At 36.5% G+C, this 24,686-nt stretch overlaps 1 protein-coding gene and 1 pseudogene across 11 annotated transcripts in view; both read left to right on the top strand.

The window, feature by feature from the left end:
* Positions 1–66: 66 nt before the first annotated feature.
* DZIP3 (DAZ interacting zinc finger protein 3) overlaps positions 67–24,686 on the top strand; it is a 116,995-nt gene continuing 92,375 nt past the window's right edge. For 3 of the 11 annotated variants that reach the window (XM_070454932.1, XM_070454930.1, XM_070454926.1), the window contains exons 1-4: positions 70–228; positions 16,653–16,754; positions 21,827–21,896; positions 24,246–24,401. In XM_070454932.1, the coding sequence (XP_070311033.1) occupies positions 16,723–16,754; positions 21,827–21,896; positions 24,246–24,401 (258 nt within the window). In that variant the 5' untranslated portion in view covers positions 70–228; positions 16,653–16,722. Of the gene's footprint in view, positions 229–249; positions 489–8,039; positions 12,131–12,774; positions 14,075–16,652; positions 16,755–21,826; positions 21,897–24,245; positions 24,402–24,686 lie in introns of those variants that run through there. The other 8 variants (XM_070454936.1, XM_070454935.1, XR_011483449.1 and 5 more) reach the window with 7 other exon arrangements.
* Positions 582–3,174, top strand: LOC139031036 (mitotic-spindle organizing protein 1 pseudogene; annotated as a pseudogene).

Genomic DNA, 24,686 nt, shown 5'->3' with positions numbered 1-24,686 from the left:
TCTGAAAAGCCGCGAGGTTTTAGTTCGAGATCCCGTGAAGCTGAGGAATCTCGCGAGAAGTCAATTGCGGCTCCCCTGGCTTAGGGGGCGGTTGGGTAGCAGGGGGTCTCTGTTCGTTAGTGATCGCCGTTGCGTTTGCTTCCTTGGCCTTCACCGTGTGTGGCCAGTTTTTTCTTTGTGCGTCATCCTCTACCTGAGAAATGGTCGCTTTACCCTAGTCTAGACACGGTGAGGAGCTCCGAGGAGGAGAATCTTCGGTTCTAGATTTTGAGGCGGCCCGAGAGAGGCCTCTTTTAAAAATCGCTTATTTGTCCACCGCTTCTGCTGAGGAATGTTTGTTTCTCAGAGTAAACCTATGGCCGTTCGGATTCGGTGGCAAGTTAGTCATGCGCTTGTGATAGCCGCTGTCAGTTTATTTGAGAAAGCTGGCCCAGGTGACTCCTGTGCCAGCTGGCGCTCCGAAGGCTGTTCTTATTAGCGTCAGTTTTGTGAGTGAAGGTGTCTGCTTTTATCTGGCGTGATTGATTGCTTTATAAATCTTGGTGTCTAAGGAATGGCACTGTTTGCGGTTTTTGTTCAGAAATAGTATTATGTATGTGAATATCATGAAATGAGTCAGACTGGTTCTGGAGCTTTTTTGCTTAATGTATGCTATTGTTGAATGAAGCTTTGAAAGCCAGTTTGGAGAAAATTTTAAGAACTGGGTACACATCCTTTTAATTAAACCATTTGTCAGAAATGTTTTGTCAATTCAAAGAAAGCCTGTTTTGCGTCACTACATTTTTAAAGACAGGAATTATTTTTATATTAAAAAGCAATTTAATTCTGAAAGGTAAAAAAAATAATTGAGGCATAAATCATTGGGTAATTAATGTGTTTATGCGTTTATTCATTCTGTAAGCAATTATCGAGTGTATAAAGTGGGCTAATCCTGCTAGTTAGGGACCCTGCTGGGAAGGAATTAAATGAAATGTACTGGATAATAGTACATACAGAACTGACCAATAGAGACATCATGCGATTATGGTAAAGAGTGGAGCCAGGCTGTTTGTTTACAAATCCTAGGTCTACCTTTTACTGTGTGACCGTAGGCACATTCTCACTGTTTGGATCTCATCTTGAAGTAAAATCTAACAGTAGCGTCTATTTCATAAGACTGCTTATTCAATAAATAGCTGGAGCCTGCAGTGTGCTAGGCATTGGTCTAAGCACTAGATTCGGTAAATAAAGCAAAAATCCTATTGTCATGAAACAATACATTACATGAAAGAATACATTACATGAAAGAATACATTACATTCTGATAGGGGAAAGAAAAACAGTAAATAATAAGCACAGTAAGGAAAGTGAGATGGAGAAAAAGAGAATTACTCCTCTAGAGTAATGGTTTAAAAAAAAGGGGAGAGGAAGGCGCTCCAGTTCCGGGTCAGGCCCTTCGCCCGCCTCCTTCGGCCTCCGCCATGGCTAGCAGCAGTGGCGCCGGGTCGGCGGCAGCGGCAGCGAATCTGAATGCGTCCTACTTGAGATTTCAAGAATTTTGAATACTGGATTAGATATGGAAACTCTGTCTATATGTGTGCGGCTTTGTGAACAAGGAATTAACCCAGAAGCTTTATCATCAGTTATTAAGGAACTTCGCAAGGCCACAGAAGCCTTAAAGGCTGCTGAAAATATGACAAGCTGACTTTCTGAAGAAATCCTGATGGGCTGTGTCAAGCTGTGTAAGAAGATTGAAGGTTGCATTGTAGTCAGGAACATACGATGAAATCACTGCATGTAGCAATGTGGAAACGTTGTCCTTTTTAAGAGAATTATAAATCCATAGCTTTATAAATCAGTGGAAAGTGGCTTACAGAGAAAACTATCAGTTGTGTTTACATCACATCTTTTTTTTTCTTCTTTAACCGCTCTAATGCTTTGGCATTGCTGTGTTCATATTTATGTATTCCTAATTTATAGCTCTGATAGCTTTAATTTTCTAAGCAGTCTGTCTATCAGATGTGCACATCTGCTGTGCCTGGGTGAACTATAGTGGAACCCATCAGCAGTAATGTTGTAGTTAAGACTTGTTGACATTTCCATTATAAACTTAAATTTTGAATTGTTTATGCAAAATAACTGGATTTATGTTGTATTAAGCTGAAAGTTGACAGAATTTCCGCTACCATGTGTGGATTTTTGATTTAGATTCATTATGCATATCAGAATCTTATTTTTTATAAGAACATGGAAAACGTGTTGTTAATCTGCTCTTTAACAAAGAATATTTCTTTTTTTAAACATCAAGTTTGAGTGGCAGTTAGTAGTGTTACCCAGATCATATTAATATTGACTGAAGAGTAAAACTTTTAGAAAACTGAAATTTTAAAGGTAATGACAGTGCTTAGCTTAGTATATGTCATTTGATTCATTTAAATTTAGGGAAGATATTAATTGAGAATGTTTTTCTAAGTTTTTAATTCATAATGAAACAATTCCAACATGAAAAGTCTTTTTACTTTTGTTAAATAAAAATAATTTGAGTGCTTACTTAATAAAATACCTTGAATGGTTATCTAGTAAATCAGCAAACAGGTGGTGACATTCAATAAATAATGTTACTATTTTCTGAAGGAATAAAGATTTCCAGTCATTAAACAAAAACTAAATAATCACGTTTTCTGCATCAGGAATTCTGAATATGCCTTTCTAAAATCATTTTTGTGTGTCATTATTTTTACCCTGTAAGTTTTAACTAATTGAAGTAATGGTTCAAAATAAAGTTTAGAAAACTTAGGATAATATGGTTTCTGTTCCTCTAACAGAATTTCCATGAACTATTTTTTCCCAAGACTACTACAAATTTAATCTGATTTTTTAAGATTGTGTTAGCTTTCCAGTTAAATGATAGTACAAGCATATACTCTTTGGTAGCATATTTTGTTCTTCAGACAAACTAAAGTGATTTTAATAAGGCTTAATAATATTTAATGGCAACCTTCTGTTCTATTTTTAAAATCTAGTCTTTTGACTACGTTGACTTTTGAATGGTGGCATCTTTACCAAGTACACTGAACGTCTGTTACAGGGAGAACAGGTTGGGAGACAATAAAGGTTTTGATTATAAGTCATCTATATGATTAAAAAACATTGCAGACACTGCATGTTGTTACTTATATAAAATCAGAAAGAAAACACTCTTGTCAGGCTCCAAAATTTGTATATACTTTTAGGTCATAAGAGTTAATAGTTTTATTTATAACTTAGAGATTATGTTATTTATGTATGAAACAAAGCAGGAAAATATATTGAGAAGGAGTTCTGTTTACAGAGGACTTTAATGTGTTACATTTCTTAAATGTAAACGTATTTTTAATGCATACTTAAGTAATGCTTAAGGAAACCAAACAAAGTAATGATACAGTTGCATTGTTGCGCATGTTTCAGTGTCCGAAATAAAACCATTTTGGTGATAATAAAAAAAAAAAAAAATAAATAAAAATTAAAAAAAGGGGAAATGGGAGGTCAGGATAGAGAAAGCAACATTTGAAAAATACTTAAAGAGTTGAAAAAGACCTGTGCTCTCTAAAGGGAAACATTTCTAGATAGAATAGCAAGGGGAAAAGCTTTGAAATGGAGCCTGATAATATAAGGAACAGCAAGGACTTTGCTATGGCTGGAGTAGAAAGAGAGGATGAGAGTAGTAGAGATGAAGTCATGTCGGGTTATAAAATTAGCTAACCAATGAAGAACAGTTGTCTGGCATAGTTATGTTCTCAGCAAGTGCCAGTTACGTCTTAGGTCTTTGGCAATACAGTGATAACAGTTTGACAGCATTAGACTTTTCATTCATAATGATAAATGCCTTAGGATTGTCCCCATTTAGATCTGAGGGAAAGGGTCAAAGCTCTTTGCTCAAAGTGCTATCCTTCTTTGAAATATTGCATTTTAACTTGAGCAGTCACACACATTTTGCATCTCCATATTTATTTTAACATGAAATAACATCTTCCTAAGAAAATCTTCACCAAAAATTGAGCTGTGAAAAGGTCTGACATCTTTTGTCAGAGGTGCTTGCGTATCCCAATATGAGAAACAGAGCTATATTTTTAAGACCCAAAAAGGTGAAAAGGAGGAGGAAATGGAGCTGGGTCCAGATGACTAAAGGCTGTACTAGCCTTTGAGCTGGGACTCGGTCTTGAATTCAGTGGTGATCTCTGGTTTCAAACTGGGTCCTGATAGTTAGGTTTGTGTCTTAGACTGATTACTCCGACACTCTGAGGAAGATAAGCCCAGAAGTAGGGAGAATATTTATTTTACTGAAGTCTTTCCAAAAGATGGCTGAGATAATTGGAGTTAGCAAAAAGCTAACAAATTTAAGAAATATATATGAGGTGAAATAGGTAGGACTCTGAATGATTTCAAATGGAAGGATGAGAGGGATAAAACTAGAAGGGATTCCAAGTTTCTAGTCTGGCTGATAGAGAAGATTTAGAAACTGCTGAGGTAGTCAATGTTAAGTATTCACGTTGTATTTTATGTTCAGTGAAATACTGTGTAGCTCATATAGTCTTGTACCATTCTCATTAAATTTATTCCTGGATATTATATAATTTTTGTTACTGTGAGTGGGTTCTCTTTTTCCCCTAAAAATTTTTAGTTTGTTTTTGCTACTGTTAAAAGAGAAACTGATTTGTGGTAGATCTTTTATTCAGTTTACTGACTGAAATTTCCTTATTGATTCAATTTTGCTTCCTCTCTTAAATTTTCTAGCTACATATCACCTGAAAATAATAATTTAATCCCTTCCAATATTTTTTGTCTTACTTTATTTCATTAGTGTAATTTCTAAAATATGGAATAATCATAATGATACTGAACATCGTTACTTCATTGAATGAGAATGACCAGTATTTTAATGCTTTGTATAATTTATGCAACAGTTGCTAAGAGATAAGTATTCTTTAAAATGTTTAGGCAATACCAGTTTTATTTAAAGATTTGTCAGAATGTCTGCTAAAAAGTTATCAAATATTTATATATCTTATTTTTACCTTTGAAATGGTAGCTTGGTTAATTGTAACAGCTAACACATATTGAGCATTTATCATATGCCAAGCACTGTCCTAAGAACTTAGCTATTTGGTCTTTATAATATCATGCTTTACATACTGTTTCGATCTCTGTTACGATCAGATGGAAAAATGTGAGAGAGTTGAGATAATTTGCGCAAGGTCACACAGGCAGCAGTAGCAAACACTGTATCCGCCGCACTGCAGATATCTTATTCAGGCTTTATATTTATGTTTGGGAGAATTTAAAATGGCTTTTTCTTTATTCTTTCTTTTGGAATTTGGGTTGTTTGTTACTTTTGAAAAATGAATTGGAAAATTTCCATCTTTTTTTCTTTGCTGTAGATTAATAAGACTCACATAGGAATCATCTGATTCTTGTAGATTGTATATAACTAACCTATAAAATCAAGTGTGATAGCTCGTTTAGGGGTAGATTTTTAGAAGACATTTGAATTTATAATATGGTTATTGATCTGATCATTTTTTCTACCTTTTCTTGAGTGAACTTTAGAAATAAAAATTTTTAGCATACCGACTATTTCTCTAAATTTGAAAATTTATTGATGTATCAGTATTCAATAATTCTCTTAATCTCTTCTTTGTAGATTTAAATTTCCATTTTCATTATAAGTTATCTGTTTTCTTAGTTAGGCTTTCTGGGAGTTGTCTATTTTATTCAGTTTTTCAAGAACCAACTTTGATTTTATTGATCTTGCTTTTTTTCCCTTCAGAATCAGTAATTTTACTTTTCTCTTTAAAAATTCCATCCACATACATGTGTTTTTCTTTTATTTGTTCTTTTTATAATTTTGTAAAGTTGAATGTTTAGTATATTTCTAATACTGTATTTATTAAAGATTATTCACTCCAGAAAAATTTACAAAGTTATTAGCTAAAGTGAGTGTCTGCATTGTACTTAAAAAATGTTTATTTTAATCAGATAAATATTTTTAAAATGCTAATATTCACTCATTTATCAAATATTTACTGAATGCTAGTTATTTTGCAAAGAGCTTAGAGTCTTTTGGGGAATAGACAAATTCAGAGTGCTTTTCAAGAGACGTAGAAAGCTGTAGGAGCACAGGATATTTTTTAAGGCAAAATATCAAGTATACAATTCCTTTATCAGGGATTGGCATGAAATCTCTCCATAAATTTGTATTGCCATCTGTTCTTTGTATTTGATGTAGATACTTTTCCTAATTTATAGATCAGGAAACACATTTAAGGGAGTTAAAACTTGCCTAGGAGCTTGCAACTCAAGGGCTGTGAAACTCCTTTATATCTTCTGGAAAAACTTAAAGAGCATATCTTCAAAGCTAAATAGTAAAATGGAAATTTTTAATGTCATGACCAGGGTTTAAGTCATATTAGATGAATCATACTGAACAGAGATATGAACTATATTTTTTGACAAAAGTGCAGAGTACTCAATGTTTTAATAGAGGACTTATATCGGAGGTGTGAATACAGAGCTAATTATTAATTCATTTAATCTCCATATATTTAATGAGTGCTTGAGTAGCAGGTACATTTCTAGGTTCTGGGGATAGAGCAGTGAATAAAATAAACAAAAATATCTGTCCAAGTAGAGCTTTTATTTTAATGGGAGATATAGCAAAGAAAAAAAGAGATATAAGTAAAATGTATGAATGTTAGTAATAAGTGCTATATAGGAAAAGAAAGAGTAGGGATATAGGAAATATAAGAGTCAGGATGGAGAATTGCAGTTTTAATTAGGGTGAAGTATTGATCAGTATTTGCTGCATACCAAATCACCTCAAAACGCAGTGTTTGAAACCATGAAAATTTCTTTCTTGGTCTGTGGGTTGACTGCTGTTAGTCTGATCAAGGCCTGACTTGGTTGAGTGGGTCCTTCAGCTATTTTCTGGGGTAGGGGAGATATCCAGAACTCAAGCTGAGTTATGGTGAGGTATCTACTAGACATCTGGAAGCTGCTGCGTGGGTTGTTCAGTATAGTATTTGTAGTCAAGGGAGCGGTCAAGGCCAGAGCTAAAAATGTAAAGCCTCAAGACTAAAGGACATAGGGCGAGTAGGATAGAAAAGACTGGACCCGGAAGTACTGAAGTACTTAGAGGCTGGAGAGATGGGGAGAAGCCAGCAGAAACACGAGAAGTAGTTGCCGCAGGACCGGGGCCTGTGTGACCCCGTGGTCGTCTGCAGGGATTGCTGTGACCTGCGGTATCTGGGCTGCTTTCAGCTTGTGAGGGTGGACTCTGGGTCAACAGAGAAGGAAGTCTGTGTCTATATACAGGTTTCACTCTTCATTTCTGCCTTCAGAGGACCTGAAGTATGAGGAAGGATTGGTGACTTTATTTTTTATATCAGTATCGAATGCTTGAAGTATGCCAGGTACTAGGCACTGGGGATGTAGCCAGGGATTTAGAAAAAGAAAAAAAAAATGTGACTCTGTGGGACTTCCATGATAGTGAGAGCATGAGGCCAAGTCTAAAACTGAGAGATTATTCAGTAGGTGTAAACAGCAGGTAGAACAAAAATCCTATTGGCCCAGGTTCCAGAGATACAGGACAAAGAAATCTATAATAGAAAATTGGCAGAGGTCTAGACATGAGGTCATTTGGATACTATGTACCCAGTACGATTAAAACAATTCAAATATGTACCGACATTTAATTGATTTTAGCATTTATACAGAGCCAGAAAACAGTATGTACAGTTAATGTCAACTCTCATTTTTCAGAATAGTTTACCTTCCATCACAAAGCCAGGAAACCTAAATAAACCAAAATTATTCCCCACTTAGAATTATCTTTCTTCCTGGTTTCTTTCCCAACCATATATGATTAAGCTAATCTGTAAAAGACTTACCAAACCATAAAATTAACTTTCTCACTTTTCAAACAGTTCCTGATTTTATTTAATGTACATTTCACAGGCTTCAACTCTAAGAATACAAGGAATGGATAATTTGGGTAAATGTTTTGTCCCGCGTTTTCACATCTAATTTCATATCCCTGAAACTTTTGATTTTTTTTAAAGTGCTATCCATTTTTTCTGAATCTAATTTTATAGATAAGTAAACATGAAATGACACACTTTTAAGTTACAGTAATCATTTTAAATTATAACTAGTATTTGTTGAAAGCCTCTGTGCAGAGCACAGAGCAGTGTCTTCTGCATATCTTATTTAAAATTTTCTAGTCTTTTAGGAAATAGAAATTATCAAGATCATGAAAGGGGTATATATTTGTTTCCTGAGTTAAAATGTGAAATCATTTTCTGAAACAGGGGAATCCAAAGTAGAGTATGCACACCTTAGATATGTGAAACTGACTATTACAGTGTGGGAACAAATATTAGAACTTCTGTTTTTACTTATTTTAGTCTTACTCTTTTTATTTTATAGTAGTGCTTACAGTAGCATTAATAGCATAAATGAATTGCTAGCCATATATTTTCATTGTATTTTCAGATTTGCTTCTTTAGAAGTATGTGATCCAAAAAATTGGAGATTTCTCCAAAATCTTTAACCTTGACGGAGGATAAAGTTGGATTTGGGTAGGGTCATTGGTGGGAGAGTCAAATATGTATTGTATCCTCCATTCCCTGCTTGATCGTCATCTCAATATGGGTCATGTTTTAACATTCTGTCATATCCTTTTTTTTCATTATTGTCTAACAACTGTAATGACAACGTAATATTTTTAAATGACTGAAAATATCCCACTTTTGGAGAGTTTGCTTAACAAATGGTCCTTCCAACAGTCCTAGCTGCATTTTTGAATAGCATGGTTTTCGCAGTGCCTCCTGTAAGTAACCTGAAACTGATGGATTGTTTAATATTTGGACTTTTTTCAGGTGAATTCTAACCTATGCATATTTATAATAGATACACTCCAAATATTTATAACTAATATATATACATATTCTGCAAATTTGCTTGTGTAAGTTCAGGAATAAGTGACTGAATAGATCTGAAGAGAATTAAATACCTGCTTCAGACAAGATGCCAATTTTGGCAAGGATGTTCCCTATATTGGCAGATTTGTAAGGATGGGGCACTGGGTATGCATTGCTATTTTCTTGTGTCCTGGTATGATCTGCCAGATAGTGGCAAAATGATCTTTGCTAAATAGCTAGAGCTGAGGAGTACCCTGATCTTTTGGGACAGATAATATCTTTGGTTTCTGATAACTTTTGTAGAGGTTTTCCAACCATCGTCAATCAGTCTTGGAGTTTACTTAAGCAAACTATGTATTTTTTCCATAGGGGAAAATGATATTTTGGCTTCTCTTGTGTAGGTATGTTCATTTTGAGGCCTTGCCAAAGTGAAAGTCAATGTTGTGTCTTTGTGATCCCATGGACTGTAGCCCCCCAGGCTCCTCTGTCCATGGAATTCTCCAGGCCAGAATACTGGAGTGGGTAGCCTTTCCCTTCTCTAGGGGACCTTCCAAACCCAGGGATTGAACCCAGGTCTCTAGCATTGCAAATGGATTCTTTATGTCTTGCAGATTTTCATTTTGAGTCTTTGCCAAGAACCTAAATAAATACAAAATGGAAAAAATAAATGGAAAATTAGAAAATCAAATAATCAGTATATTTCCCCATTCTTCAGACAGTTAGTAACAAATTAATTGTATAATCGGTTTTTCTTTGAGTTTAAACTGATGGCCTAGCCCTTCTTGTTTACTGTCTCACATGTGAGAGTGTTGAAGCCACAAAACTCCTGCTTTACACCTTTCAAAGCCACCAAAAATGACTGTTTCTATTTGACTAGCAGACATAGATTAATAATAGTTAAAATTTTTGTTGGAAGAAACTCCCATAAAAATGTCTTGAGTTATTCCTAGAAAGTGTCCTCTTCATAGTTTTTTTCAGCCTTGGGGTGTTTACTGTACTATATGTGGCCAGAACATCTCACATCTCCACTTAGAGGAGTGTTTTAGAATTCTTTTGGCAAAGTCTAGCAGAAGTGATAACTAGCATTGTCAGAATTTGCTTTAGTAACAGACCTGAAGTACATTTAATTCAGTGCTGAAATAGAAATCCAGCTTTGTAAAGTAGCTTTCAAAATTTGACCAAGTTGCATGTTCAGGATTGTTTATTGCAGCATTGTTTATAAAATATATTAAAAAAACCCACATACAAACACAAACTGGATACAGTTGAAGTATTTATCAGTAGTGGTCTGGTAAATAGTTTCATTTATACAGTGGCATATCATGCAGTTTAAAGAATATGGCAGATTCATATGTGTTGATATGAAACTGCAAGGTGCCAAAGATATTCAGATTAAACTGCCATTTGTTATCATGTAGGATATAGTTGAAAGATGTTTTTGACCCATTTTTTTAAGTCTCATTATTACTATTCCTTTTCATATAATAGCTTTTCTCCAAGGTAGAGAATTGGAAGGAAAGTGAACTGATTTTGCCATAAATTTAAATGAAATTAAACAAAGATGTTGATAGTAACAAATATAATCCCGTAGACTTAGTTCATGGAATTCTCCAGACCAGAATACTGGAGTGGGTAGCCTTTTCCTTCTCTAGGGGATCTTCCCAACCCAGGGATCAAACCCAGGTCTCCCACATTGCAGGCAGATTCTTTATCAGCTGAGCCACACGGGAAGCCCTTACTATGTTCAGTTACATGTTTTAAAACATTTACTCTTTGCAACCACCCTGTATATCATGGATCAACTTTTTCTCTATTTTTCAGATAAGGAAACTAAAGTACAGAGATGTTCATTCCACTCAAGGTTTCATGGTTAATACGTGTTGAAGCTGACTTGTACACTCTTGTAAACTGGCTGTAATGTCTCTTGTGCTCTTAGCTACGAATCCTGTGCAACCTCTCAACTTACTTTTCACACTGATGGAAACTAAATGAGATACTTTATCATTTCTCCTTTTTGTGGAGAAATGATTTGTTGTGTTCATACAGGATACCTGAGTCCAAAAGATCCCCTAGAGTAGGAAATAGCAACCCTCTCCAGTATTCTTGCTTGGAAAATTCCATGGACAGAAGAGCCTGGCAGGCTACATTCCATGGGGTGATAAAGAGTCAGATGTGGCTGAGCACACACACACACATACATGGTACCTAGTCACAGGAATATTTTTTAATTGCTGAGAACAATCTGTGTTCATCTAGGTAGCCTTTTCATTTTAACCCTTTTAATTAGATAGTTCTGAGCTGTGGGCAGTTTTGCCCCCTGAAGGGCGTCTGGCAGCGTTTGGTGACGGTTTTGATTGCCGCAGTGGGGCTGAGAGGTGAGAGAGAGTTGCTTCTGTCGTATACTGGCTAGTTAGGCATGTTTCTGAACATCCTAAAAATGCATAGGACAACTTCTCATAACCAAGATTTACCCAGCACAATATTTTTTTTTCAAGCTAGTAGCATTAAGAAAAATGAACTTTATTTTTACTGCTTTTTTTACACTGTTATTATGCACTTTCCCCACCTGGCCATGTGTTATCTCTAAGTGCCAAAACTGACAAGGCTAGCAAATTCATGGGACCATAGGACATCGATCCATACATTGCAATGTAAACTTGTTGGCCAGGTGGAACCTCTGACTTGGTCAGGTGACAGAATTAAGATGAGCATTTAAGTGGATATAAAGACAATGTAAATATATACAGTTTAAGGAGGTGACAATGCGACAAGGTAAATGTTTAAATGAATGATTAAAAAATTATAAACAATAGTTGTGCCTACTTTGATGTGAATAGCACAGCTTTAAAAATAGGGAAAGGAAACTCTTAAATTTAAAAAAGCATGTTATAATTTCATGAGAGGAAAAGGGGGAACTGGAAGCTCAGAAAGGGGGAGCAGTAAAAAAGATATTTTTCTGCCTCAAGATATGGATGGCAATACCTTATTTTCAACCAGTAAAGCAACATGCAGATAAAATCATTTTCGTTAGTGGATAAAGGTGTGCTTTAAATCGACACTGAACTTTAGCTTGCCCTATGGTCAGCCAGCCAGACCTGAACAGTTTCTGTTGAAGGGCACTTCTTCAATTCCAGAAAGGCAGAATAAATGTTTCGTTTCCTGCTGACAAGGAAAGGCTACTGAAATGAACACACGTAAGGAAACTGGATTCACCCTTTCTCCCATGTTAACCCTGATTTAAAAGTTTCCTTCAGCCTCTTCTAGAATAGTGAGAACTTTTGATTATTTCAGAAGTACAGTGGTAACTTTTTAGGCTGGCTGCTTCCTTTCTGTTGCTAAGCATTTATACCTTCCTTCCCAAGAAAGGCTGTAAAGTGCTACTGCTGCCAGTGGTGCTTGTGGGGCTTGCCACCTGGCAGCTCAGCTCCTGGGAAATGATGGGATTAATGATCAACTCTCCTGGAAAACCTTTCGCCATAGATATTATGAAGAGGTGACAAGAATACACAGAAGAGCTGTACAAAAAAGGTCTTCATGACCCAGATAACCACAATGGTGTGATCACTCATCTAGAGCCAGACATCCTGGAATGTGAAGTCAAGTGGGCCTTAGGAAGCATCACTACAAATAAAACTAGCGAAGATAATGGAATTCCAGTTGAGCTATTTCAAATCCTAAAAGATGACGATGTGAAAGTGCGGCACTCAATATGCTACCAAATCTGGAAAACTCAGCAGTGGCCACAGGACTGGAAAAGGTCAGTTTTCATTCCAATCCCAAAGAAAGGCGATGCCAAAGAATGTTCAAACTACTGCACAATTGCACTCATCTCACATGCTAGTAAAGTAATGCTCAAAATTCTCCAAGCCAGGCTTCAACAGTACATGAACCATGAACTTCCAGATGTTCAAGCTTGATTTAGAAAAGGCAGAGGAATCAGAGATCAAATTGCCAACATACAGTGGATCATCGAAAAAGCAAGAGAGTTCCAGAAAAGCATCTACTTCTGCTTTATTGACTATGCCAAAGCCTTTGACTGTGTGGATCACAACAAACTGTGGAAAATTCTTCAAGAGATGGGAATACCAGACTATCTGACCTGACTCCTGAGAAATCTGATGCAGGTCAAGAAGCCACAGTTAGAACTGGACATGGAACAAGAGACTGGTTCTTAATCAGAAAAGGAGTACATCAAACATCAAGGCTGTATATTGTCATCCTGCTTATTATATGCAGAGTGCATCATTTGAAATGCCAGGTTGGATGAAGCACAAGCTGGAATCAAGATTGCCAGGAGAAATATCAATAACCTCAGATATGCAGATGACACCACCCTTATGGCAGAAAGTGAAGAAGAGCTAAAGAGCCTCTTGATGAAAGTGAAAGAGGAGCATGAAAAAGTTGGCTTAAAACTCAACATTCAGAAAATTAAGATCCTGGCATCTGGTCCCATCACTTCATGGCAAATAGATGGGGAAACAATGGAAACAGACTTTATTTTCTTGGGCTCCAAAATCATTGCAGATGGTGACTACAGCCATGAAGTTAAAAGACACTTGCTCCTTGGAAGAAAAGCTATGACCAACCTAGAAAGCATATTAAAAAGCAGAGACGTTATTTTGCCAACAAAGGTCCATCCAGTCAAAGCTATGGTTTTTCCAGTAGTCATGTATGGATGTGAGAGTTGGACCATAAAGAAAGCTGGGCACTGAAGAATTGATGCTTTTGAACTGTGGTGTTGGAGATGACTCTTGAGAGTCCGTTGGACTGCAAGGAGATCCAACCAGTCCATCCTAAAGGAAATCAGTCCTGAATATTCATTGGAAGGATTGATGCTGAAGCTGAGACTCTAGTACTTTGGCCACTGATCTGAAGAACTGACTCACTGGAAAAGACTCTGATGCTGGGAAAGATTGAAGGCGGGAGGAGAAGGGGATGACAGAGGATGAGATGGTTGGATGGCATCACCGATGTGGTGGACATGAGTTTGAGTAGGCTCCGGGAGTTAGTGAAGGGACAGGGAAGCCTGGCGTGCTGCAGTCCATGGGGTCGCAAAGAGGTGGACACGACTGAGCAATTGAACTGAACTGAATGCTCCTCTCTCTTGGACAACCTTTCACCACAGAGATTGATATCAGGTTGTATTTTAAAGCAGGCTGAGAAAGCAAGCCATTAGCCTTTTTAAACTCTTAATTTAGGGTCCAAATACATTCTAATTTATTGATTAATTTTACGCCCTTTTCTTTTTCAAACTGAACAGTGAATAGCTTAGCAAAGGCCTTCCATTCTCTCTTCCTTGTTGCCAGAGTATTTTCCTCCTTTTCAGCCTCACTGTGATCTATGCAAACAGCTACTAACTGAAGGAGAACTTATAAGAAAGGGGAATATCCAGGCCTGAGCTTTTAAATTCTGAAAATGAGAGGATTATTTTGTCTGGGAAAGGCAGACAAAATATGCTGCTCTGCTATGCTACTCTTGTATGCTCTGGCTATGAAATAATGTCAGTTATTTTTTTTTATTAAAATAACAGGTTAAAGAAACCATAAAAACAGTTTGATCAAAGTCCTACAGTTTTCAAAGCCATGTCCTTTTCTGTACAGCTTTATTAAGAGATAAAGCAGATCTGAGTTTGTGTGAGAGAATAGTGAGTTTTATCCAGCCGTTCTCTGCTTCATTATTGGCTTTAGTTTATATCTTTGTATTTGAATAGAGAATGCAAATTCTAACAGGCATGTGACTTTGTATACTGGGTTTTTGAAATAAGACTAAAAGTAAAAAATAGAATGATATACCTCGAAGAAGTAGATTGTATAGGCGAGTTATGTAAATACTGACAGCAAGAAGTGTTTTATTAGGTATGGACAGGAAACAGATGTTAGAAAGTTCTGTTTTAAATGAGGGAGTTTAGTGGAAGTCTGTGTAAATCTTTACATTTGTAGTTTGATTAAGAAATATCAGGTAGCATTGAATTGTTAGAGGATTATCCTTGTTTCTCAAGCCTTTTTGTGTAACTGAGAGCTGGTATGTGTTATTCGTTCAGTCGTGTCTGACTCTTTGCAGCCTCTTGTACTGTAGCCTACCAGGCTTCTCTGTCCATGGGATTCTCCAGGCAAGAATACTGGAGTGGGTTGCTATTCTTTTCTCCAGGGGATCTTCCGCATGCAGGGATCGAACCTGAGTCTCTTGCATTACAGGCAGATTCTTTACCATGTGAGCCAACAGGGAAGCTAAGTCAAATACAGAATATAGATAGAATCATTTCTTTCTTTGTCCCAGAGCACCATGCTCTGGTGTGAAGAGCTGAATCATTTGAAAAGACCCTGATGCTGGGAAAGATTGAAGGCGAGAGGAGAAGGGAACGACAGAGGATGAGATGGTTGGATGGCATCACCAGCTCAATGGACATGAGTAAACTCTGGGAGTTGGTGATGGACAGGGAAGCCTGGCGTGCTGCAGTCCATGGGGTCACAAAGAGTTGGACACGACTGAGCGACTGAACTGAACTGAACCATGCAATAATTTTATATACTTTTACTGTAATACTTTCTCAGCTTGTGTACAGTGGGACCAGAAAGGGAAGTCAGCGTAACAGAGGGCAATAGAATTTGGAGACCTGAACCCTCAGTAAAAGAAATCAAATGGGACTGATTTTGGAAGAATTGGCTTTGGAATAGTTAAATTAGAGAGCAATATAAATAGATGTAGATATGCTAATGACATTTTGTTCCCCTTTTGTTTTCATTTATTTTGCTGCAGTATTTTTTTTTTCCTTCAGGAAACATCCACAACATTCATTGATATTTAAATCAGAGAATATACAAGAGTTCTTCATATCTCTTGTCTCCTATTAATGGAGATTCATGCAATTTTGAAGAAAAGTAGCTAAATGTTATTTTTTCTGTCTTTCTGTGAGGTCGCTCAGGCGTGTCTGTCTCTGTGACCCCATGGACTGTAGCTTTCCAGGCTCCTCCATCCATGGGATTTTTCAGGCAAGAATTCTGGAGTGGGTTGCCATTTCCTTCTCCAAAATGTTATTTTTGGACTAAGAGAAATGTTGAGCCTTGGCAGAAGCCAACACGATTCTGTAAAGCAGTTATCCTTCAATTAAAGAAAAGATTGTGTTAAAGAGGAACTTCTTATAACTGGGAAATAAATTATTAGAAACCATTTGGGAAGCCATTTAGCAGTAAGCACATAGAAGCTTAAAATATTTGTGTCTTTGACCTAGGAAATCTGTTTCTGAGGATTTGTCATAAGGAATTAATCCTAAACATAGAAAAGGCATTACAGGCAATGGAGTTTATCACAGTACTAATTATTTATATTGAAAAAATGGGAAACACTAAATGTTCCACTATCAGGAAATGGCTAAGGAAGCCACCATCAGTTGTCATGTAGCCATTGAGAATGTTTGCTAGGAGTATAAAATAGCATGGAAGGTGCTTCTGATACAATCCAGTGGTGAGGAAGCTGCGGTGGTGTATTCCATATTCAATATGATTACAAATTGGTAAAATATACCCATGCTTGGAACAAAGTATATTAAAACATAGGCAATGATTTATATTATATGTGTTTAGATGATGAAACTATGTGATTTCACTTTCTTTTATAGCAGTTTCAAAAATTTCTTTAATGATTATATACTATTTAAATAGTGGGGAAAAAAGAATGAAATCCTCCTACCCTCCTACTAAAACATTACTTTCCTTACAGCTTTAAACCGCAGTCGTAAAAGTCAGTCTTCAAGCCTTGGAATAAGACTTGCATAAGAATACTATGCAGCATGGATTCTCTACCAGAAGGATTTTCTGTGAGGTAAGGGATGGGCTGGGAAACCGACTGTAGGTGTTACGTTCTGAAGGCACCACATTTGCCTTTCTCACAGAATTTTGAGAAGCTAGTGTGAATGATATACCCTTATATTTCAAGACAACAGTTTTTTAGTAGAGGATGTAAACTGGGTAAAATCTAATTTTAGAAAATTTCTCTAAGGACTTAGACCCTGACTCAGTAGCTAAGAGTTGATGTGCCATAGCTTGCCACACTGGGGACATTCACAACAAAATAATGTTTTATTTATCATTTAACATGCACTTAAATAGATTTGGGGCTTCCTTGGTGGCTCAGATAGATGGTAAAGAATCTGCCTGCAATGTGGGAGACCTGGGTTTGATCCCTGGGTCAGGAAGATCCCCTGGAGAAGGGAATGTATACCCACTCCAGTATTCTCGCCTGGAGAATTCCATGAACGGAGGAGTCTTGCTGGATATAGTCCATGGGGTCACAAAGAGTCAGACATGACTGAGCAAGAAACACCAAATAGACTTACTTTCTGCCACGCATTGTTTTGAATGCTTTTACAAGCCTTAACCCATATAAACCTCATAACAACTCTATGAGGGGATGCTATTATTATTTCCATTTTATATAAAGTAGCCTAAGTATAACACAGAAGGCTACTGAGAGGTTCAACTGGGCCTAGGCTAAATGTCAGTCTCTCCTCTCCAATTAGGGAAAGTTCATTTTGCTTAGACCTTTCCCATGTAATAGTAAAGAGCTGGTTAGTATTGGAGATCTCCTTCCCACATTGCCCTATCTCATACAATAAACAATGTGTTGTTTTTGCAAATATTTAATTACCTCCTTGACACTTAGGGAATAAGAATAAAATAAAATATGTGTACTTAGATAGCATCACCGACTCAATGGACATGAATTTGAGCAATCTCCGGGAGATAGTGGAGGACAGAGGAGCCTAGTGTGCTACAGTCCACGGGGTTGCAAAGAGTGAGACATGACTTAGCGATTGAACAACAGCTTAGAATTATAATATAGTCAGAAGATATCTAAAAAGTTGTCTTACCTTTAGGCAAAATGCATGTGTAAGTATTACAGTAGAAAGGCTGTGGCTGTATATAGGATGAAACACTGATTATTGACTGGGGGGTTCAGTGGGTTTTTAGGTGACATGTGAACTGAGTTTTAAAGGATAAAGACGGCTCTTGATGAATGTAGAATCAGGGCACATGGGAGGTTGCTTAGCTGAGGAAACAGCAAGAAAAAAGTATTTAAGGTAAATTCTTGGGGAGGAGTTTGACTCCTGATAAGGAGTTAGCTTTATTTTGTGCAGAGTTACGAGAAAAGGGGCAGAGGAGAAGTAGAGCTAGTTTGAAGGTTTCTAATGATCACAAGGAAATATGTACTGTTAAGTAACAGAGATCACAAAAGGAGAACAGTTTTAATGTGTGTTGAGAAAGTAAGAGAGGACAGATAATGAGTTCAACTTTAGATATGAGCAGATTGAGGTGTCGCTAAGATAGTCTTACGGAGATTGTCAGATAGGTGGATGGAAATATGTAGCTGTAACATCAAAGAAAAATTAAGGTTGCAGATACAGATTTGTGAATCATTGGAATGCGTTACTATTTGAATTCATGGAAGTTTGCTTACTTATTTATTTATTTGTATATTCATACATTCAATGAATATTTGAGTGCCTACTTTATACCAGATGTTGAGCTGGAGACTTGAAGGTAAAAATAGTCAATAAGAAGAACATGATTCCTATTTGAGAGTGTTTATTCATGGGCATAAATGAGATTGATTTAAATAGAAAATGTATTAAGAAGAAAGAGGGCTAAATATGGAACATTCAGTTCAGTCAGTTCAGTTGCTCAGTCCTGTCCGACTCTTTGCCACCCCATGAACCACAGCATGCCAGGCCTCTCTGTCCATCATCAACTCCCGGAGTCCATCCAAACTCATGGCCATTGAGTTGGTGATGCCATCCAACCATCTCATCCTTTGTCGTCCCCTTCTCCTCCTGCCCTCAATCTTTCTCAGCTTCAGGGTCTTTTCCAATGAGTCAGTTCTTCGCATTAGGTGGCCAAAGTATTGGAGTTTCAGCTTCAACATCAGTCCCTCCAATGAACACCCAGGATTGATCTCCTTTAGGATGGACTGGTTGGATCTCCTTGCAGTCTAAGGGACTCTCAAGAGTCTTCTCCAACACTATAGTTCAAAAGTGTCAATTCTTCAGCACTCAGCTTTCTTTATAGTCCAACTCTCACATCCATATGTGACTACTGGAAAAACCATAGCCTTGACTAGACGGACCTTTGTTGGCAGAGTAATGTCTCTGCTCTTTAATATGATGTCTAGGTTGGTCATAACTTTCCTTCCAAGGAGCAAGTGTCTTTTAATTTTATGGCTGCAATCACCATCTGCAGTGATTTTGGACCCCAGAAAAATAAAAAGTTAGCCACTGTTTCCCCATCTATTTGCCATGAAGTGATGGGACCGGATGCCAGGATCTTGATTTTCTGAATGTTGAGCTTTAAGCCAACTTTTTCACTCTCCTCTTTCACTTTCATCAAGAGGCTCTTTAGTTCTTCACTTTCTGCCGTAAGAGTGGTGGCATCTGCATATCTGAGGTTATTGATATTTCTCCCAGCAATCTTGATTCCAGCTTGTACTTCCTCCAGCCCAGCGTTTCTCATGATGTACTCTACATATAAATTAAATAAGCAGGGTGACAATATACAGCCTTGACATACTTCTTTTCCTATTTGGAACCAGTCTATTGTTCCATGTCCAGTTCTAACTGTTGCTTCCTAACCTGCATACAGGTTTCTCAAGAGGCAGGTCAGGTGGTCTGGTATTCCCATCTCTTTCAGAATTTTCCACAGTTTATTGTGATCCACACAGTCAAAGTCTTTGGCATAGTCAATAAAGCAGAAATAGATGTTTTTCTGGAACTCTCATGCTTTTTTGATGATCCAGCAGATATTGGCAATTAGATCTCTGGTTCCTCTGCCTTTTCTAAAACCAGCTTGAACATCTGGAAGTTCACAATACACATATTGCTGAAGCCTGGCTTGGAGGATTTTGAGCATTACTTTACTAGCGTGTGAGATGAATGCAGCATTACTATATGCTATATATGTATATTTCAGGTTTATTATAGCAAAATTTCAGTTTTTCCCAGCAGCAGAATAAAGTACACAATGGTAGAAGTAGCAGAATAGCAAGAAAAAACAAAATACTAGTCTTGCACTTTGTTTTAGCTTTGTTGCTTTCTAGTGGATGACTTCTCTTGGCATTGATTTACCCATCAGTAGAATAAAGTAGGTGCCATATATGACCACTGGGGTACTGTCCTGATCTAATACATGGGGAGCATGGTTTGATAGTGTTAACGTGTGCAGTTCTATGTAAATATTATTGAAATAATAAATGAATAAGATAAATGAAAGGAAGAGGAGATAAATGAAAGGAAGAGGGATAGCCAGTGGTACAAATTGAGAAGTGGACAGCTGAGGGGCTAGGAGGAGAAACAATAGCAGCAAAGGATGTAGAAGTGTTCACGGAGGGTTGGCATATATGATATATGATGTTAAATAATGCAGAAGGGGTCAGTAAAATGAGGACCCAAGACAAAGCTACTGGAGTAGCAAATAGAATTTCATTAGCAACTTTTATTAGAGCACTTTTAATGTTGTGAAGAAAGTGCAGATCAGTCAAGTTTTCACATGAAAATTTGTTATGGAACCTATGGAGCATATCGAAGCTCATGTACCACACTTCTGTTTAAGAATTCTGAAGTAGGGTTTGGACATCTGGATGTTTCCAAAGCTTCACAGATAATTTTAACATGCATTAAAGTCTGGGACTGAGAACTACTGGGTTAAGGAGTAAATGACCCTAAATTGGAGTCAACAGGTAGAATATACCTTTTGAGAACATTTTGTACTCTCTCAAACCTTAACGGGCTTCAGAAGACTGCTGTAGTATTTTTCATTCCTTGGTAACACAGATTCCTTGTGTTCCTTTTTGGAATGGGGCTTAGAAGTACAGGACAACACTTTCTTTTTCCCATAACATTTTAAAGAACACTGACTCCTATTGTGAAATATTGTTTGTGTGTATAAATCAGCTTTTGTTGCAGTGTTCACTGTATAGACAATTCTGTACTGTTTATCTGTCCCAGTTTCCCCTGACAAAATCAGTTAGCACATAGTAGATGATAAATGATTGTCAGTCAAATCAGTATATAAATGTGAAGTGAAATAGGATATTTACAAAGTACAATTCTGAATAAATCAATTGATAGGTTACTCACCTCAGTTTTTTGTCTGCTAGTATATAGAATTATGCAGATTATATAAATTGTATATGACCCTATGTTATGGTTCTCAAATCTTGTGTCATGGTTCTGTATGTAGGCAAAAGCAATTTTATAAATAAATTTTCAGTTCAATAAACAATACTGCATATGTTCACATTTCAAGTACATGTCAAAAGCAAAACTTGTCATTATTCCTTTCTACAGAAATAGTTAAATAATTTCTAAATATGATACTCTCCTACCTCAGTTAAAAAAGCCACTTTGGAAAACCAGATCATTTTGATGCCAAAAAGCTGAAAAAAAAAAAAAAACTATGTAAGATAGACACTTCCAAACCTTAATTATTTTCATAAACACACACACACATGCACACACTGCACATGCACACACACGCACACACAAAATGTTGATCTTTTCAGCCTCTGAAACAGTGCTATAAAGTCAATTTTTCCCATTGTTTTGATCTGTTGTGTGTTTGTTAAAGATGAAAATTTTTTTACATCAGCTTTCTGTTCTCTCTGCCACCATCCAGTAAGGACTTGGAATAATTTCTTTTCTTTATCTGAGTCCCTAAAGAGAGATGGCACCTAAACACTATTGCCAGGCTTTGGTACGTATTGTTTTACACTTTTGAAACTTTCAGGCCAAAATTCGTATGTTAGTTTCTTTACTAATACAGGCAGAAATTAATCAAAAAATTTTAACTGTGTTTTTTGTAAGGAGATGTTCTGAATATACCTTTCTTTTTCATTTGAAATAGGGATCTTCCTCTGGAAGAGCAGGCTACAGAGGAAACCAAGAAAAAGGTAGAAAAATCAACTGATCAACTGGTAAGAGAACATTTAGTTAACTAGTGTTGTATGAGAATAGAATACTAAATCTAATCAGCTTAATTACCTGCTAAAAATTTTCCTACCTTAGTGGTCATCACTAAATCTTTTTTTCATAATTGATATTTATGTCTCAAAGTTATCATTATAAACATCCATCCTCATTGTAAGTTAAAATTAGTAGATAAGTTAATTGACTTGCCCAGAAACATCACAATAGTTGGTTTTAAGATATCTCTTATTTATCCTTTTAAACAAAATTAAAAGAAGATGAACACTATATACATAGCAAGAAAACATACACAAAGAATTTTATTTAGTAAGAAATTTCATTGATTTGTTTCTGAAGTTAATTCTTTTTCCCGTTTTTATTTTAACTGTCAGAACCTAATGAACAACTGAATTATACACCAGTATAAAGTGCTTGTTACCAGCGACAATAGACTTTGTAGTAGATTAAAAGATACAGACACATTTGTGAATGTCATATGTATTTATATTTAGTGAAGCCTTGATGAGAGATATTTGTTTGATAGGTTCTTTTTAATGCAATTTTTACTTTCTACATAGTTTTATATAAAGAATGATGTCCACTTGCTAATAAAGTTTATAAAAGTTGTCTAGTAACTTAGGAGAAAAATATATAAACATAACATAACTATAGTATTCACCTGCATAAGGTTATTAAAAGAATGTTGCAGAGAAAATACAACATGTGCAAATGTACTAAGGGATGTACACTTGGACTAGGGGGACTGGATCCAGAAAAGCCATTTCTAGATACAGATTTCAGAAAACACAGGCAAAGGAGGTGGGAAGTTTAAGCTGAATTTGGCTTAGATGCTAAATCTATTTTGCAAAAATGGATTGAGTACCAACTATTTTGACAACTTAAAAATTAAAATTGTGTTTATAATAAGATTATTTAACAAACATGAAGCTTATAGTGTTTCCTGTTGAAAAAATTTTATTCACACCATGATCTTACTTGTGTACCAATTTGGTAATTAGTCTTAGATGATTCTGCAGTGACTTTTGACTGCAGAATTGATCTTTACTTTGAAATACACGACTGTTGACAGTGATCACTTCATTTCTTTGTAAATGTTTGTTTGGTTAATTTTTTATAAACTTTTTTAAATTAACTTTTTGAAAAATTTCAGACCTACCAAAAAAATTGTAAGAATAATACAGTGAACACATATACTCTTTACTGAGATTTAGCAAACTGTTAACGTTTCCTACATTTTTGGATGTAAATATAATGAAGTGTACCAGAAAATGCAAGATGTATTTGTTCGGTGTTGGAGGTGAAGGAAAGGGGAGAGGAGGGGGAGGAGTCGTCTGCATTGGACCACCTTTGTTTCTGGGTAGTCCCAGGCCTGTTAGAAACCTGGCAGCCAGAGTCACCCCAGGCCAGCGACTCTTGTCTTCTCAGTGACTCTGCATGGTCTCTGCAGTGAAGATGTTTTCATACACATAGGTCAGTGGCTGCATGTCCATAATCCCAGAGTTTCAGAGTTATAAGAGCTGTGCTATCTTGTTAAGGTTTGAAGGAAGGCCATCATCCATCCGTTCCAGGACATTCATTCATTTCTGTTGCCCACTCCTTCTCACAATTAATGTTAATAGAAAATTCAGCAAGACTTGACTATATAGCTATTAGTTAACGATTAATTACAGCTTTGTTAAGTCTATAAGGATCAGTTCCTGAAGTCCCAAGATTATTACTATTTATTCAGCTCTGACTGAATTGAGATTAGGTGTAGATTATATTACGCTAATTTATTTATAACTTAAAGTATTACAGCTGCATTCATTTTCAAATTGCTGTATGTAGTAGCTGAAGCATTAGTCACATAATGTAAAAAGCACTATTGGAGATAGTTCTCATATTATTTTGTAGAATAACCTATTTAGTATTTTAAACTTAGCATTTTTTATGCCTTTAAATGGACCAGTTCCCTACATGCCGTGTATGTCTCAAGGGCAATCATTTTTTGAGGCTTCACTCACATGTAAGCCTAAAATCATTCATGTTTCCCATCCTGCTGCAGTAAAAAAAGATATAATTATTCCCATCTTTGAGTCTGTGCTTTGTTTATAGTTTATAAATGTGTTTATAGTGGCCTTCCCTAGGTTAAAGCTTCTTGAGTTCTGATCTTAAACTTCTGACTGTGTTGTACATTCCTTGAAAACAGAGAGAATGTCTTATGGGGATTTTCTGTAGTCTGCCACAGTGATCACATATAGCATGTAAAGATACTTTTAAAAAATACATCAACTGGTTCTAATATTGTAGTAAATAAGATCATGAATAATTGTGTAAATTTTTAAAATGTTGTCTAGGACAAACAGGAAAAGGACACACCTACTGACCTTGTCCCTGTTAACCTACTATTAGAAGTGAAGAAATTGTTGAATGCAATTAACACTCTACCAAAAGGTGTGGTTCCTCACATCAAGAAGTTCTTACAAGAAGATTTTTCTTTCCAAACTATGCAGGTAAGATAATAATTTGGTATTTTGGGCTGAAGTGTAGCTCTCTATGTATGACACGCTGTGTTCCTTTGCCTTCACACCACTGTCACACTCACACCACTTCTGACACTGAATATGTGGGTTTGGTCCCACACCAGTCAATTCTCCAGCATTCTCTGGGTGTCCCACAAGTCACTTCAGTTCTGACACTGTCTACCTAGAGTTAGCATCCCATCCCACAAGTTAAGAGCCCAGTCTCAGACTGCTCCCCTTCAGATGCCAATCACCCGTCCTCGTTTTTCGCAGATC

The sequence above is a fragment of the Odocoileus virginianus genome, chromosome 25 (genome assembly GCF_023699985.2).
Source record: "Odocoileus virginianus isolate 20LAN1187 ecotype Illinois chromosome 25, Ovbor_1.2, whole genome shotgun sequence".
NCBI lineage: Eukaryota > Metazoa > Chordata > Mammalia > Artiodactyla > Cervidae > Odocoileus > Odocoileus virginianus.
Note: the sequence above shows the minus strand (reverse complement) of the source record. Positions and strands in the feature narration are given on the sequence as shown.